Here is a 15,794-nt window from a genome sequence, read left to right as displayed (position 1 = left end):
CTCAACGACTAAACAAGTTTGACAAAACCTCGTGACAAGACCAAGAATCTTTTTTTAAATAAATAAATGGTATTCGATTTTTAAAACCAAGGAGTTTTCAATTAAAAAGATTTTAATATGACTGGAACAGTGGAAATATTCCATTCCCGATACTTTTAGTGCAGCCCTCGTAATACACAGAGTCGGCAGGGAGGTTCCGTCGCTCTAATACAGTCGAGACAACAACCTCGCGTCTCTTGGTGGGCGCTCTTCAAGTCATTCAATCCCGTTTTTTCAGGATAGTCGTCGGACCACCATAGTTCCTAAGGAATGTGGATCACCATGATGACCTGGAGCTTGATTCAGTCAGTAAGTATATACAGTCGGCATCAATGCGCCACTTTGGGAAGGCGGCACAGCACGAAGACCCTCTTGTCGTGGCCGCCGGAAATTACATACTCGGTCTTGTGGACCGAATGATAAAAAGTCGACGTCGCCCTAAACACGTCGTTACGTTTCCTCCCGATCTATTAACGCTGCTTTTAGGTACTTCAAGTATCGGTCACCGTCCTCGCCGAACCCATAGACACAGCCCACTAAGTTTCTCGCCGGATCTTCTCAGTTGGTCGCGTTTCCGATCCGGTGGCAGATTCTGCAAAGCACTGCTCTTTCTAAGGCCAGTATTAGCAACACTTCCGGTTTGAGCCCCATGAGCTCACCTACACGCTAGGGTGTAGCTGAAATAGCCTCTTAATATAATATACCACTTAGCATAGGTTAAAAAAAAGGTGGGTGCTGCCGCCGTGGCTTGATAAGCTGCTGTCCACGAGCGCCTCCATTCACAAGACATCTGCAGTATACACACAGTATTGTATCGTGACTCATTTTCGTTATCAGTGTGAGATCGTTTGGCACGCTCCGACGTTACTGTAAAAGTAAATGAAAAGTCCGAACTAAATATAGTTCGCGATACCTGTACACGATCTATTCCTGTCCGCCCCCTACACAAGCGCGTGATGATTAATGATTCCAATGTGCAGCGTCGAGTATTGATGCGCGTGTGGCTTTTTGAAGTTTCACTCTTTTGGGTGCCAACAGCTGTTCGCAAATTATACCAAAAACAACTTTCCCACACTTTCGATTTTACTGTTAGTATTGAGAGTTAGTTTGAAATGAGTCCATCATTTCGTTTTTACCCACGCACCGCCCGCCACCAGAGTAGAAGTTCGTCCATACTACCGGGAGCCACTGCTTCATCCACAGTGCTTTTCCAGAGATCTTTTTGCCATGTACCATCCGGCTTTGGAATGAGCTCCCCTTCACCGTGTTTCCCGTGGGCTATGACATGTCCTTCTTCAAACGAGGCTTGGGGAGAGTATTTAATGGTAGGCAGCGGCTTGGCTCTGCCTCTGGAATTGTTGAAGTCAATGGGCGATGGTAACCACTCACCATCAGGTGGGCCGTATGCTCGTCTGCCTACAAAGGTAATAAAAAAAAGTGTTATAATTATTTCTAATGATAAGCTATTATGAACAACTAATGAAGAGAAATCTTTCTGCAATATTCTTTCTGAAGGTCTATCTTGAGTGCCGATTAGTGGTATAAAAGGTTGGTGAGCTTAGCGTCAGGCGGGCCGTGAGCTCGTCGGCTCCTGTATAATAATAAACATAAACGGTCTCGAACCAGCCACTGGCTGGCCCCTACTGGCCCCTACTGGTCCCTACTGGCGAGCCGGTGCCGACCTTCCCACTGTATTGTACATCAGTTCTTGCTCAGCGTATTCCATTACATATTCTATTTATGAAATTAAAGTGAGGCTCCTTTACTGTTACATGTTCTATTTTTAGTTATCGTTCTCTAGTCAACTACGTAAAGACATGTGAGTCGTCGAGTCGTCGCTGGACTTACTATCATCATTTGCTTTTTTGAAGTATGTCATGGTATAGGATATGCTCACAAAACCTGTCTCCTTGTCAATAGCATTTGAAGATAAGTTGCTATGTTGTAAGAGAAGATCATCGTCTTCAGAATACAAAATGGGACGCGTTAGACACTTAGTTTCTTTTGTCAAAGTATTTAAATGTGATAATAAGTACTGAGTAGGAGAAGAGAGGAATTCATCCCATTGCACTAGTTAAGTGACAAAACTGGTCTTCTGAAACGCAAGTTAGATGTCTATGGGCGCCAGTTACCACTTAACACCAGGTGGGTTGTAAGCTCGTCCACTCATCTAAGCAATAAAAAAAATAAAAAACCGTAACGCAATTTTAAATAGAACCCTCATTTGTAGCCGGCCTAGTACAACGGTATCAGGCCGATGGTCTTCAGGATGTGGTGGAAGTGGTCTTTACTGTTGGAGCCTCGGCAATGCTAGCTTCGAAGTCGGGACGCCTGAATGCCTTGTGGGCAGTAGTGGCAGGACGCTGCAAGGACGGCCTATAACATTTTACAGCACGTGAAGGCCAACTTGAATAAAAAACGTTTTGATTTAACTTGACCAGTTTGTCACAAATGCTTTACCTTCACCATAAAGAGCGTACTGCGAGCTCGCCAGCTAGTCGCGCCGCCCTGGTCCTGCAATATAACTGAACTGCAATTTCGACCTTACTTCTCAAGATGGGCAGCGGTATTCCCGTTGTCACTGTGGGCTCGGGTAACCACTTTGTACCAAGCGGCCATGAGCTCGTTCACTCATCTGTGAATAAAGCTGAGCAAGTATTTATACTAAACATTAAGTCATTGCTGTTTACTAGTCATTCCTGAATCATAAAGTCAATAAAGTTATTGCAAGCCGAAGACTTCACGTGGTGATGTTGACGTTGTGGTCGGGCCTGCGGTCAATGACATAGTTTATAGACGGGGCGAACGTCTCTCTTATCAATTATCGCCTTAACAGTGACAAAACAGATTGGATTATTGCAAAGAACCTTGATAGCAAAAAGTTCTAAACTGGTAGCCGCGTGCTGAAAAACATAAAAATAGTTTTTTGTAAAATATCTCTGCGTGAGTTCGTACGTCACAGGATTGTGTCAGAGATATAGTGGACCACTTCTGAGTACTCCAGTCGATCGACTAAATATACGATTAACGTAGAAGGTCAGAAGTAGCATGCGGTTTCATCGAAAAGTGCAAAATTTTCTCTAAGTCGACAGTAATTTGAGGAGTGTCAACGTATTAATAAACCGTAAAATATCAAGAGGGAATGAGGTCAGTATGCGAACAGATTTAGGTTTGATGACGCAAACGTGGCGGGCGAGGTGGACATCATCACAGTTCAAGCACCCTGGGACTGGCGAAGCACAAGGCACGCTTCGATAACAACAAAGAACGGGTGATGATAACGTTTCGCTGCGTCCAAGCGGCGGCCCCTGCGCTGTCGCAGACCAGGGACATGTGTTTGAGAGTGATGCGCAACAGAACGCGGCTGAGTCACTATAATTAAACCATCAGATGTGAAGTAAGCACGCGGCAATAAGTTGCAGATAGAAACCGCTCGAGACGAACTATCCGGGAGACTGGAATATTTATAGACGAGCCGATGATACTGAACCACCACACGTCCACAGAGCATGTTGTATTTACGGAAACGAGAGCGTACACGCTAAACTAGTTGCTGTTACCGCACGATTAGAATCAGAATCGCCCGTCCCTGTTGATTGTGAACTATATTTAGAGAATCGACTCCGGTCGACTCTTTACTATGTATGGTAGTGAGCATGGTGGCTAATTTCGACGCGTGTGGGGCAACCTCCGCTGCTATATCGGTACTGCGAGTGCGGGGCGACCAGCGCGGCGCGTCACTCGGGGACTCATTGACAACTACCTACGGGACGAGCGATCTCGGGAATGTTGGCAACCGAATTGACCCAGATACGGACAGGTGCAGCCCCACTGACTCCGATACTGACACGTCTGTCGTCGTTCGTCATACTCGTATCTATGTGAAGGGATGCAAGGGTGCGAGGAATAATTTGAATAAATCCAAAGTCAACGACTGTATAAAAAGAAATAATGTAATTAAAATAAATAAATTAACCGTTTTATTTATTAATTACATTTGGCGTTGAGATCCACAACGATCCCGTGTATATAATAAAAATAAAAAAGAAATTAAATTTATATAAAATTTTACAATAAATTACATTAGAATAGATGGCGTTAGATTAGATGTTCAGTTCTCAGGTATCACTAGGTACAACGTACTGACGGTTGCGTTCAGAACTCGGACGAGCACAACACCACACAGCACCGGGGTCACGCGGCCGCGCTGCTTAGAAGCACTTGCGGTGGACGATGCCGGGGCCGGACTCGTCGTATTCCTCCTTCGAGATCCACATCTGCTGGAAGGTGGACAGGGAAGCCAGGATGGATCCACCGATCCATACGGAGTACTTCCTCTCGGGGGGAGCGATGATCTTGATCTTGATGGTCGAGGGCGCGAGGGCGGTGATCTCCTTCTGCATCCTGTCGGCGATACCGGGGTACATGGTGGTACCACCGGACATGACGGTGTTGGCGTACAGGTCCTTACGGATGTCGACGTCGCACTTCATGATGGAGTTGTACACGGTCTCGTGGATGCCGCACGATTCCATACCCAGGAAGGAAGGCTGGAAGAGAGCCTCGGGACAACGGAACCTCTCGTTACCGATGGTGATCACCTGACCGTCAGGAAGTTCGTAGGACTTCTCGAGGGAGGTGGAGGCGGCAGCGGTGGCCATCTCCTGCTCGAAGTCGAGGGCGACATAGCAGAGCTTCTCCTTGATGTCACGAACGATTTCCCTCTCAGCGGTGGTGGTGAACGAGTAACCCCTCTCGGTGAGGATCTTCATGAGGTAGTCGGTCAAGTCGCGACCAGCCAAGTCCAGACGGAGGATGGCGTGGGGCAGAGCGTAACCTTCGTAGATGGGCACGGTGTGGGAGACACCATCTCCGGAGTCGAGCACGATACCGGTGGTACGACCGGAGGCGTACAGCGAGAGCACGGCCTGGATGGCGACGTACATGGCGGGGGAGTTGAAGGTCTCAAACATGATCTGGGTCATCTTCTCCCTGTTGGCCTTGGGGTTGAGGGGGGCTTCGGTGAGCAGCACGGGGTGCTCCTCGGGGGCGACACGCAGCTCATTGTAGAAGGTGTGGTGCCAGATCTTCTCCATGTCATCCCAGTTGGTGATGATACCGTGCTCGATGGGGTACTTCAGAGTGAGGATACCTCTCTTGCTCTGGGCCTCGTCACCCACGTAGGAGTCTTTCTGGCCCATACCGACCATCACGCCCTGGTGGCGAGGGCGACCCACGATGGACGGGAAGACGGCGCGGGGCGCGTCGTCGCCGGCGAAACCGGCCTTGCACATGCCGGAGCCATTGTCGACTACAAGCGCAGCAACATCGTCGTCGCACATCTTGAACTTTGTGTGTTTTTGTGTTGGGGACGCTGGTATTGACTCTACGGCAGCGAGACTGCGAGTGCGGCGGTTCCCGGCGCCGGTTTCTTATATAGGACGCGCGTGAGCCGCGGCCGCGCTCCATACAAGGCGAGCCGGGTCGCCCCCGCCTCTCCACGATCGCGTTCGATAATACACGCGAAATGTACACAATTACACTAACTTACCTGTCTAACGAACTTACTGTATAAATAAATAACAGATTTGGATTATTTTTCAATAATATTTTGTACCGAAAATTGGTTAAAAACAGATTAAATCGCGAAAAGATTTGAGCGCGCCGCGAGCCATTGCGGGCGATGGGCGCCGCGCTCGACCGTACTTCGAGTTCAGAAATATGTACAATGCGAATAAAAAATATAGATTTTATTTAGGTATTTGATTTTTATAATTCTTCAAACTGATAATAACTAAGAATTCAATACATTATAAATAAATAAAAAGCATTAAAATCAGACAAAATGACCAATGCTTAATATCAATACCTACATATTATTCAGACCACAAAATTCCGTAGTATTTTTTAATGACGCCTGATATGTAATTGGAGTTGGAAAACTACCCAAAAGAAATATATATTATTTGAAAAAACACGCATAGTTTCCAGCAAAAAAAAAATTATATTACTAGCGACCCGCCCTTGCTTCGGTTCGGAAACTGTAATTTATTATTGATTTCTCCACTATTTAATGGATGTTATTATACATATAAACCTTCCTCTTCAATCACTCTACCTATTAAAAAAAACCGCATCAAAATCCGTTGCGTAGTTTTAAAGATTTAAGCATACATAGGGATATAGGGACAGAGAAAGCGACTTGTTTTATACTATGTAGTGATATTATGTACCTATGTAGAGTTAACCGTGATGTGGGGTAAAAATATATGATGTACAGTAACGTGGCATATAAGAAGTGCTTATTACAAATCATTTCACTAGATGGTGACGTTCGCCTCAAATTTTATTTTTTAGTTTAAATAGAACGGTGAGCAGGCGGCACATCTAATGTTAAGCCAGAACCCATGAACCCTGTGGGGCTGAAGTAGGTAGGATTCCTGCCTGTCAGCGTGTGCTCAGAATGAGCTCTACCTACAGTAGTTACGGAAAAATTTAAAGGTCTCGTATACATAGCATGCATTCGTATTTGAAGAGTGAGGGGGGAGCCTGTAAACTGTATCATACAATTCAGACATTGACCTCATCTCTCAAAGTAACGGCTTAGTCCCACGGGAGCTGTGTGCCAGTGCAAAAAACAACCTACTTTTTGTTACATGTGTTCAAATCGCATCGAATGTATAACTTTACTTGTTGTGAACATATGTTCCTTTATGTGAAAATGCTGGTTGTCGTCGTTGGCAAACTTAACTCACCATCGTAAGCGGTTACCGTCTCCACGCCATCGTAGAGTCGCGTCAGGAGAGCCCGCGTCAGGTGGGCTGTAGAGCCGCGGAGATGTCAACCACCTTAAGTCTCAAAATGGGTGATGGCATTTCTAAGCTTTACTTAGCATCATGTAGTCCGTGTGTTTTTCTCGTAATAATGGATCATGTTCATTTATTTTCATATAATTATTTATACTAGTGGTCCTGCAGTAGTCGAAATTCGACTATAATTAATTGAATTATAAGTTTCAACATTATTATGGTCCTATTGTTACAGATTTCGCCAAGACTACACTATAGAAAAATACTCGTAATATTAAAGATAAACAATACTAACCTATTCTCAATTTGACTACAGACTTTAAGCAATAACAAAAGTTTGTCAATACTTCAGTGCAACAAACAAAGAGTATATGTGTGTGTGTGTCAAATACATGGTAGTGCGTGTAATGTTTCTTTATTGATTTAAAGTATCTTTTATCGAATATTTAAAAAATATATTAGCATTGTGCAGTCCTTCTCTATATCTATACTAATATTATAAAGAGGAAAGATTTGTTTGTTTGTTTGTTTCGAATAGGCTCCGAAACTACTGGACCGATTTGAACAATTCTTTTTCCATTAGAAGCCGACATTGTCCCTGATGAACATAGGCTACTTTTTTTAAAAAAAAAAAAAAATTATTTTTTTGGTTTCATGTTTGTTTTAATGTTTCCGAAGCGAAGCGAGGGCGGGTCGCTATTCTCTATAAGTGTGAGAATTTTCATACTCTACCTTCCGCGCAATTTTCGTAAAAAGGGGTACAAAGTTTTTCCTTCACCTATTAATATATAGATATGGAGTTTAAGTAATGAACATAACAAACGGATTTAGTATCAAAACAAACATTGAACTTCACCACGGATGCAGTTAGTCGGTGACAAGTCGAGTTAAATTTAACCGCCCTGTGACCTGCAATTGATTCATTGATCCGATTGAATGCCAATACCGTTAGCAGGGGATCTGCGCATTGATTGAGGCAATCGACAATACTACTCATACATTACGGTTTTTCTTTCAATGGAAACGTAAGCAATGAATTGTCATGCCGCAATGTATGCTGAAAAATGTGTTGAGTATAATAGTTAAATTGTTTTTGTTGGGAAATTCATGAAAGTAAGATTAAACATTTTATCCTACTATAGATGCGTGTTCCTCACTTTCTAACATTACATTAATAGAGTGCCACGTAAAATTCATTAACTTTCCAGAAAGAATGCAATAGTAATGTATAATAAAGTTTAAATGTATGTATTACAATTGTTGAAATATTAATTAGTTGAGTGTATATAAGGTCGATTACCGTTGCTAATAGCGACGGTAACCACCTACCATCAGTTCGTTTATCTCAGAGTCTGTATTTTTAAACTGACATTTGACCAGAGTCAAGTCGGCTGGCATCTGCAGTGTGTGACTACAGATGTCGGGCCACGCAGCGGGCGCAGTCCTAAAGATCTCTAATCAATATTTTTGGTTCTATTAAAAGCTTTTTTGTTCACATATTTAAAAATTATCTTTATCAGTTTTATGAGTATTAAAATTCTGATTTTTTCAATACAATATTAAGTCACGGTGTCAAGAATGCGTTCTAGAAAGCGTAGTTTTAGAATCACGAATAAAATATTTCAATATTTTTTTTGTTGCTTAGTTAGGTGGACGGGCTCACAGCCTACCTAGTGTTAAGTGGTTATTAGAGCCCATAGACATCTACAACGTAAATGCGCCACCCACCTTGAGATATAAGCTCTAAGATCTCAGTACAGTTACAACGGCTGCCCTACCCTTCAAACCGAAACGCATTACTGCTTCACGGCAGAAATAGGCAGGGCGGTGGTACCTACCCGTGCGGACTCACAAGAGATCCTACCACCAAAATGGTATTAATCACTACTACATTACTTTTTTAAAGCGAGGCGACCCTGAGTCGGAAGTTGAGCTGCACATGCGCAGCACTAATCCACATTAAGCTCCTTAATTAAGTAAGTCCTCATTAAGTAGCCGGGAAAAATATATGCGAAAACTTTGTGGAAGGGAAAGGATTGTATAACCGTTACATACAAAAAACTATCAACCAGGCACGAAATACTAAGAATTATGATAATGACCTTAGCGAGAGCATGTGAGCTGTTTGGGAACACAAACAAGGCCTCTCATCTGATTAGGTCTGAAGGTACGTCAAGGCAGAAGAACAGCCTAAAATTATGACTCCAATGCTTTAGGCGGTTATTCTTCGGAGAGAACATTCACTATCACAGAGATGGTCAAAAACATCTGCCCTAAAAAGTCTAGCTTATGCTGGATTTGGATCAAAAGAAATATATTTAACACCTAAGGACCAGTCACAAAGCTGTGGCTCCGGTGCACCCCTCACGAGTCGTGGAGATGAGAGGGGGAAGAAGTTCCCGGTGGCAGATCCTGCCCAACGTAACATTGGGGTGAATCCAGCGAAGGCGGGCCCATGGCGCACACATGGCGGTACCTGGGTCCCCGCCCTGCCGGAGTGGAGGATCTCGTTGGGGTTTAAGCGGGGCGGGTTCGGCGAGAGCCGAACTTAGCCCAGCGCGCCTTTCTAGAGGCGTAGTCTCCTATGACTAATTGGGGGAGGGCGCGGACCTCGGTTCGCAACCGCTCCCTCTTTTTCCACTGGAGGCGCGGAGTCCGACATAACCCGGTCCGACCCCCGTCGGCAGCGTGTCCGTAAAGACTGGGATTCTCCATCGATACCAAAAAAAAAAAGAAAAAAAAGGGACCCGTCACAAAACAGAGACTGCAACGCTTAAAACCCCCGGTCTATGATTTCAGTTTTTGTATTATAAGATACAACCAGCTGGATGCGACCGCTACAAGAATGATTATTATACTGCGCTATAAAACTTACTGAATTTCGATTCTTTAACAACTTTTATCAGAATGTTTTGGAAGTTTGTGACCTCCTTATAGGTTTGACGAACGTCTTACTGCTTTAATAATACTTACCTGTAACAAAGGTGTTAATAAAACGATAGTGCAGAATAGCTATGTATGCCGAAAACCGCTGGTTGTATGGCTCTACGGTTACAGTATCGGCTGTGTTTCGGCAGTGAACTTGTGTGTGCTATAAATATACTGATGTAGGTTTTGTTTTCAATAAACTTTACTCAGCATTGACTGACTGCTAGTGTAAACATACCGCTGCTCAGTATTGGGAGTGCTCAAACTGATTGGGCCAGGGTTTTAGTCTTGTATTTTTTGCACGTTGTTCTTGAATACGTAGTATCTCCCATAGTACCTACTCCTAGTACCTAGTTATCTCCTATAGTACCTACTTGTATAAGCGTAAGGTAGGAAGCGGCCGCCAGGACCCAGAGATGCCATATCCTCTTGTTTCCCGTAAAGGCTTTCGAGCCCATCGCGCCTGCGAATTACAGAATTATTTAAAGTTAATTCAGACTAAGATATTGGAACTCAGGCCTCAATAAAAAGATTACGTCTTTTTTTGCTTTTAGTAAAAATAAAGGGCTGCCTACCCCTTAGTGAGCGCACGGCACTTACAATATAATTGACTATCATTACACGACTCGTTAAACCGAAATAATCATTTTTATTGAACGCCCGATCTCCCCTAATTGCCCTACAAATTGATATGAACCAAGTTTTTAATCTGTTTCTCCTTTTGTGCACGACAGCCCTACACACAAGGTTTTACTCATTCTAGAATGACGTATATCACACAACAAGATTATGGATGTTTATTCTTTACCCCTATTAGACATAAAGGCTATTCTTTTAGAATCTACTTTTTATATTTATTACAATTCGTGACTATTGTAATTACGTTCTCAAATAAAAAATCATGATTGAAAGCCTAAAAAACATTAAACTGATTTTTATTTTTTGCCTGCTAAGAGCGAAAATCATTTGAATTGTTTGAGTCAGTATTTTTCGACGGTATTGTGTCATTTGCAGATATGATTTATGATCATTTTTGATTCGAGGTTTGATTGTTAACGAGACACCGGAAGCCGTATGGGGTGTTGATGTGTTTGACTGCGTGACATCGAGAACTTCTGTTTGTTTTGGTCCGAGCGTCCAGTCTAACATTGGACTAGTACTCTTTGACTGAAGACTCGGGACCTCACTGTCGCTCTAGAACATTCTAATAATATTTTTTTAATAATCTTATTTCTGAAGAATCCGCCTGAAGTTTTTTAAATAAAACCTGCAATATTTACAAAGCTAGCGTAAACTCTGGTAGGGTAATTTGCGGGCCACAAGTGTACGAGCCGCCCCAACTATGTCTGATGCAACATGATCTTAGCGTGACTATCCTACAGCTAGCGGCTTGTGGGTCCACGTGGCTAGCGGGCTGCCGTCGAGGACATTGTAAGTATCTTCATAGCAACCAGACACTTCGTGCTTTTAAAAAACCTAAAGATGTCGTGCGACATGACTAGTCTCGAACATGTGGCTCCGCAGACGTGAGTAGTAGGGTTGACTAACCGTCACTCCACACACTGGATGCTACTACGATCTCGTGTCTCAATCTTATCCCGGTGAACGGTTGTCAGCGCAAGCTTGTAAGGACAGAGAATCCACTAATAATAATGTAAAAATATATTCTGTGTAGATGATTATCTGGAAGCTGTGTGTCGTCTGGGGGGTGCACAATAATCGACCAAATTAAATCTCTATCAGTCACGTGTCGGACTAATTTAGTGAGCCGCATAGAGTATGCGATGTAGAGCGGCAGTCGATGATTAGTTATTGCCTAAGGCTTTGTTCTTTCGTTGATTCCAATTCATACTTTGGAGGAACATCAATAACAAGGTTATTTGATTTCATTTTTAGTTTCATTCGCAGATCATTCTTATGTGTATTGTGTTTTTGTGTCGTACGTGGGAATTCCGTGTGGTGTAAAATAGTAATCTTTCTTTTGCTCATAAAATGCAATAACGCTATTGGGAAGTAAAGCGAAGATCCTCCACCGAGCGGGTGCTATTGCTCGGTAGACCGATGATCCGAATGTTCTTCTTCGGGGTCGTCGTACTCCCTTACGGGGGCACGGAGCGGGCCTCGGGGTAAACCCCACTACCCGGGCAGACGCTCCCTGCCACATAGGGCAGGGGTGAAATGGATGCAGGACTGGATTGGGGGGGGCTGTTCGCAGCGTGCTTCGGCACACTCACATCGACAAAAATACATACATATATTTAATACGACGGGCTTGATGATGCAGGAGGAGTGGTGCCCGCGGACGACGCACCCCGGCGCCGGCTGCTGTCCTCTGCTTCCTAATGCTATAATAATTTTTTTTTTTTTTTTTTTTTTTTTTTTTTTTTTTTTTTTTTTTTTTTTTTTTTTTTTTTTTTTTTTTTTTTCCTTACAACTAACTACACAACTAACTAAACTAACTAAAAACTAACTACTCTACTATATACATAAGCCAGGACAACAGTCAGCAACCGTGGGGCCCGCCACCGGCCCCATGTCGCGGCCCCACCTCTACAAGCCAGAGGGGGAGCCGCGGCACTGGTTTGGCGCTCACCCGCTAGGGGCTCCCCAGAAGGGGAAGACCGTCGCGGGGAGGGACCGATGTTAAACACTCCCCAGACGGGGGAGTGGTCCACCCAACGGGGGTGGGAAATGGGTCCCCATAAGGGGGCACCCCAACGATGTGGGGGACATGACGAGTGTGGACAGCTCAGTCCCATGGGGGCACTCATTATGAGCACTCCCATATCACTCCGATTAACCCGACTATCTTACCATAGCCGGGGGTTCCAGTAGCTCCCTTGGTAGCGCCCGACCATCAGGTGGTCTGGCGTGCAAGGGAGCTATATTGTGGAGGTGCTCGTGGGGTCCACCGTCAGCCCGCTCGTAAAGATTACGAGCTAGCCTCCGGATGAACTCCTCGAGCGACTCCACATCCAGATCCCGGGCGATTACGTCATTTCTGACGTAACGCCCTGCTCCGACTATCGTGCGAAGAGCCAGATTTTGCTGGACCTGTAACCTCGCCCGCATACCCTGCGGGATGAGGTGATACCAGGCCTCAGCTGCGTACGTGATACGGGAACGGACATACGTCTTATAAATGCCGAGCTTAGTCCTGACCGGCAACCTAGAGGCCAACACCGGCCGGAGGAGGAATCTCGCACAGCGAGCGGCCGCCAACGCCTTATTGGCGTGGGCGGTCATCCTCAAACTCCGGTCGATATCGACCCCCAAGTACCGGACGCTGGATCTAAACTCGACATTAGCGCCACGGAGACTGAGCTGTCCCGGGACGACTGTTGTGCGGACCGGACCGAAGAGGATAGCCGCAGTCTTCCCCACGTTGACCGCGACCCTCCATCGGTCCAGCCACTGGGGCAGTAAGTCCAAAAGCCTCTGCATCCTCAGAATGGCCGCAGAGGGGACGTTGGATGACGAGAAGTAGGCGCTGTCGTCGGCAAACAGCGCCAACTTCACGTCTACTTCCCACGCTTGGAGGTTACCCTCGAGCGTGGGAATGTCGTTGGTGTAGAGAGCGTAGAGGAATGGAGCCAGGACGCTTCCCTGGGGAACTCCGGCCGAGACTGGGCGCACCGACGACTTGGCGCCCTCGACCGCGACAAAGAAGGATCTTCCCTCCAGGTACGACCCCAGCAGTCGCACGTAGGCGTGCTGGAGGTCCGTGTTCTGCACCAACTTGTGGATCAGTCCCGCATGCCAGACACGGTCGAAGGCCTTCTCGATATCGAGAAAGACTGCGGCCGTGTACTGGCGCGCGTTGGACCGATCCGCCAAGTGATGCATGACGCGGACCAATTGCAGCGTTGTCGAGTGACCGCTGCGAAACCCGAACTGCTCGGGTCTGGGAAGGATGTGCGGCGACACCCTTCTCAGCAGCAGCCTCTCGAACAACTTGCCCACATGCGACAGCAAGGTGATCGGACGGTAACTGGAGGGATTTCTCCTATCCTTGCCGGGTTTGGGCAAGGCGATAACCTTGCCCAATTTCCAAATTCCCGGGAAGTGTCCTGTGGACAGAATGGAATTAAACAGCCGTGTCATATATGACACGACCGTTTCAGGGAAATGGAAGAATGCGAGGGAGGGAATACCGTCCTCACCCGGCGCCTTGCGCCTCTTCATCCGCTTGATGGAGAGGCGCAATTCACTGGGAGTGATGAAAACATCATCTCCCAACGGTGGCACCGGGGAGGAGAGTAGGTTCGCTACGCTCTCTTCCACCGATTGGTGGAATGCGGCCTCTGAGGGTGCAGAGTCATTCGGAACGAACTGCCGCTCCAGCATTGCGGCCAGGACATCGGCGCGGGCCTGAGCCGAGAAGCATCGGTTGCCCCTCTCGTCCACGAGTGGACAAGTCGGGGCAGGCCGATTTGAGAGCTGGCGGCAAAGTCGGTGGAGGGACACGGAAGAGGGGTCCTCACGGGCCTCCTCAATCCGTTCCTCCCACGCATAGCCCCGAAAGGAGCTAATCTTCGCCGCCAACTCCGCTTCCAACTCATTAAGCTCACGCTTGATCCTGGGACAACGAGTTGTCGCCCAGAGCCTCCTCAGGCCCCTCTTCCGGCGAATGATCGCCTTCAGATGGGCCGGGAGTCTACCTCTGGGCCCGCCGCTGGGCACAAGAGTCGTCGCCTGGTCAATCGCTCCCCTGATGGAGTCGACAAGGCGGACTGCCGCGTCGTCGACCCCCTCAGGGGTGTTGGGGTCCTGAATTACGGGAAGGTCGACTAGTCGTCTCTTAAAGAGCTCCCAGTCGACCTTCGGTCGTAGGGGCGAAGTCGCAACCCGGGTGAGCCCCATTCCCAGTGTCACCAGGACAGGGAGATGTGGGGTACCCAGGTCGTACAGTGCCTCGATCGTTACGGGGCACCGTAGCCCCTTATGAACACACACGTCCAGCACATCGGGCTGGTATCGCGCGGCGGTCGGGACGTGCGTGGGTTCATCAGGGCCGACCACAGAGTAGTCGCCCCTATCGGCATCTTCTAACAGCCGCCTGCCCACTGCTGTATTAAGTCGGGAACCCCACGCGACGTGCTTCGCGTTGAGGTCCCCGACCAGCAGAGCTGGGCGGCTGTCGTAATTCAGGGCCCGTCTTATATCCTCAGGGTGGAATTCAGGCCCCGGGGGTCTATACGCGGCATAAATCCGCATATCTCCCCCCGAGGTGTGTACCCTCACACCGACTGACCTTGTCGATGAGAAGGACAGCAAATCCAACTGATCATGCACCACGTCCCGCCTGACAAGGGCCGCAGTGCCCCTGAACGGCCGCCCGGCAGGGGTAAGCTCGTCACGTCGGTACATGAAATAGTTGGGAATCCTGAACACATCCTGAGGTTTTAACAAGGTCTCGCCCAGGAGCAGAACCTCAGGGTTGTACTCCCGGGCGAGAACAAGCAGGTCGTTCTTTCGGGACTTTATCCCGTCGGGGTTCCAATAAATGATGCGCAGCTCCTGGCTAGCCATTGAACTGCGCAATCATTCGGTAGAACCCCGACAGGAGCGCCCCGAAGGGACTGGCTCCCGAGGCGATCTCACGGATTACTCCGGAGATCACCTCGGACAATTTTTCCCACAGTGTGAGCAGCCATGCAGCAAAGCCGGCAGGCTGAGAGGCCTGTCGACCGCTGCGGCGCTCGCGCTGAGGGCGGGGGGGAAGGGGGGGCTGGCTGTTCAGATTAGAATTGTCTTCGGCCAGATGGGCCGATGGCAATGGCGGATTGGAGTTCGATGTTTGGGCAGTAGGGGAGGCCTCGTTGACCTCCATTGTCTCAACGACCATTTGGGATTGTTCGAGAGGTGCAGCATCAGTCGTTCTGATGGCTTCCTCTCTCTCTCGTGCTTCTTTTTTTTTATCTTTTTTCTTTTTGTTCCTATTACTATTTTTTCCGGGTGCAGGACCGCCGGTCGGGCGAGGTGTAGGTGTGACACCAGCGGAAGTGCGACCACGAG

At 47.1% G+C, this 15,794-nt stretch overlaps 1 protein-coding gene across 1 annotated transcript; it reads right to left on the bottom strand.

Annotated features, from left to right (window-relative positions):
* Positions 1 to 3,974: 3,974 nt before the first annotated feature.
* On the bottom strand, positions 3,975 to 5,458 carry A1 (actin A1). Its single transcript, XM_028184179.2, has one exon. The coding sequence runs from the start codon at positions 5,379 to 5,381 to the stop codon at positions 4,251 to 4,253; it is 1,131 nt and encodes a 376-aa protein (XP_028039980.1). The 5' UTR covers positions 5,382 to 5,458; the 3' UTR covers positions 3,975 to 4,250.
* Between the last annotated feature and the right edge of the window lie 10,336 nt (positions 5,459 to 15,794).

The sequence above is a fragment of the Bombyx mandarina genome, chromosome 28, assembly GCF_030267445.1.
Source record: "Bombyx mandarina strain Sakado chromosome 28, ASM3026744v2".
NCBI lineage: Eukaryota > Metazoa > Arthropoda > Insecta > Lepidoptera > Bombycidae > Bombyx > Bombyx mandarina.
Note: the sequence above shows the minus strand (reverse complement) of the source record. Positions and strands in the feature narration are given on the sequence as shown.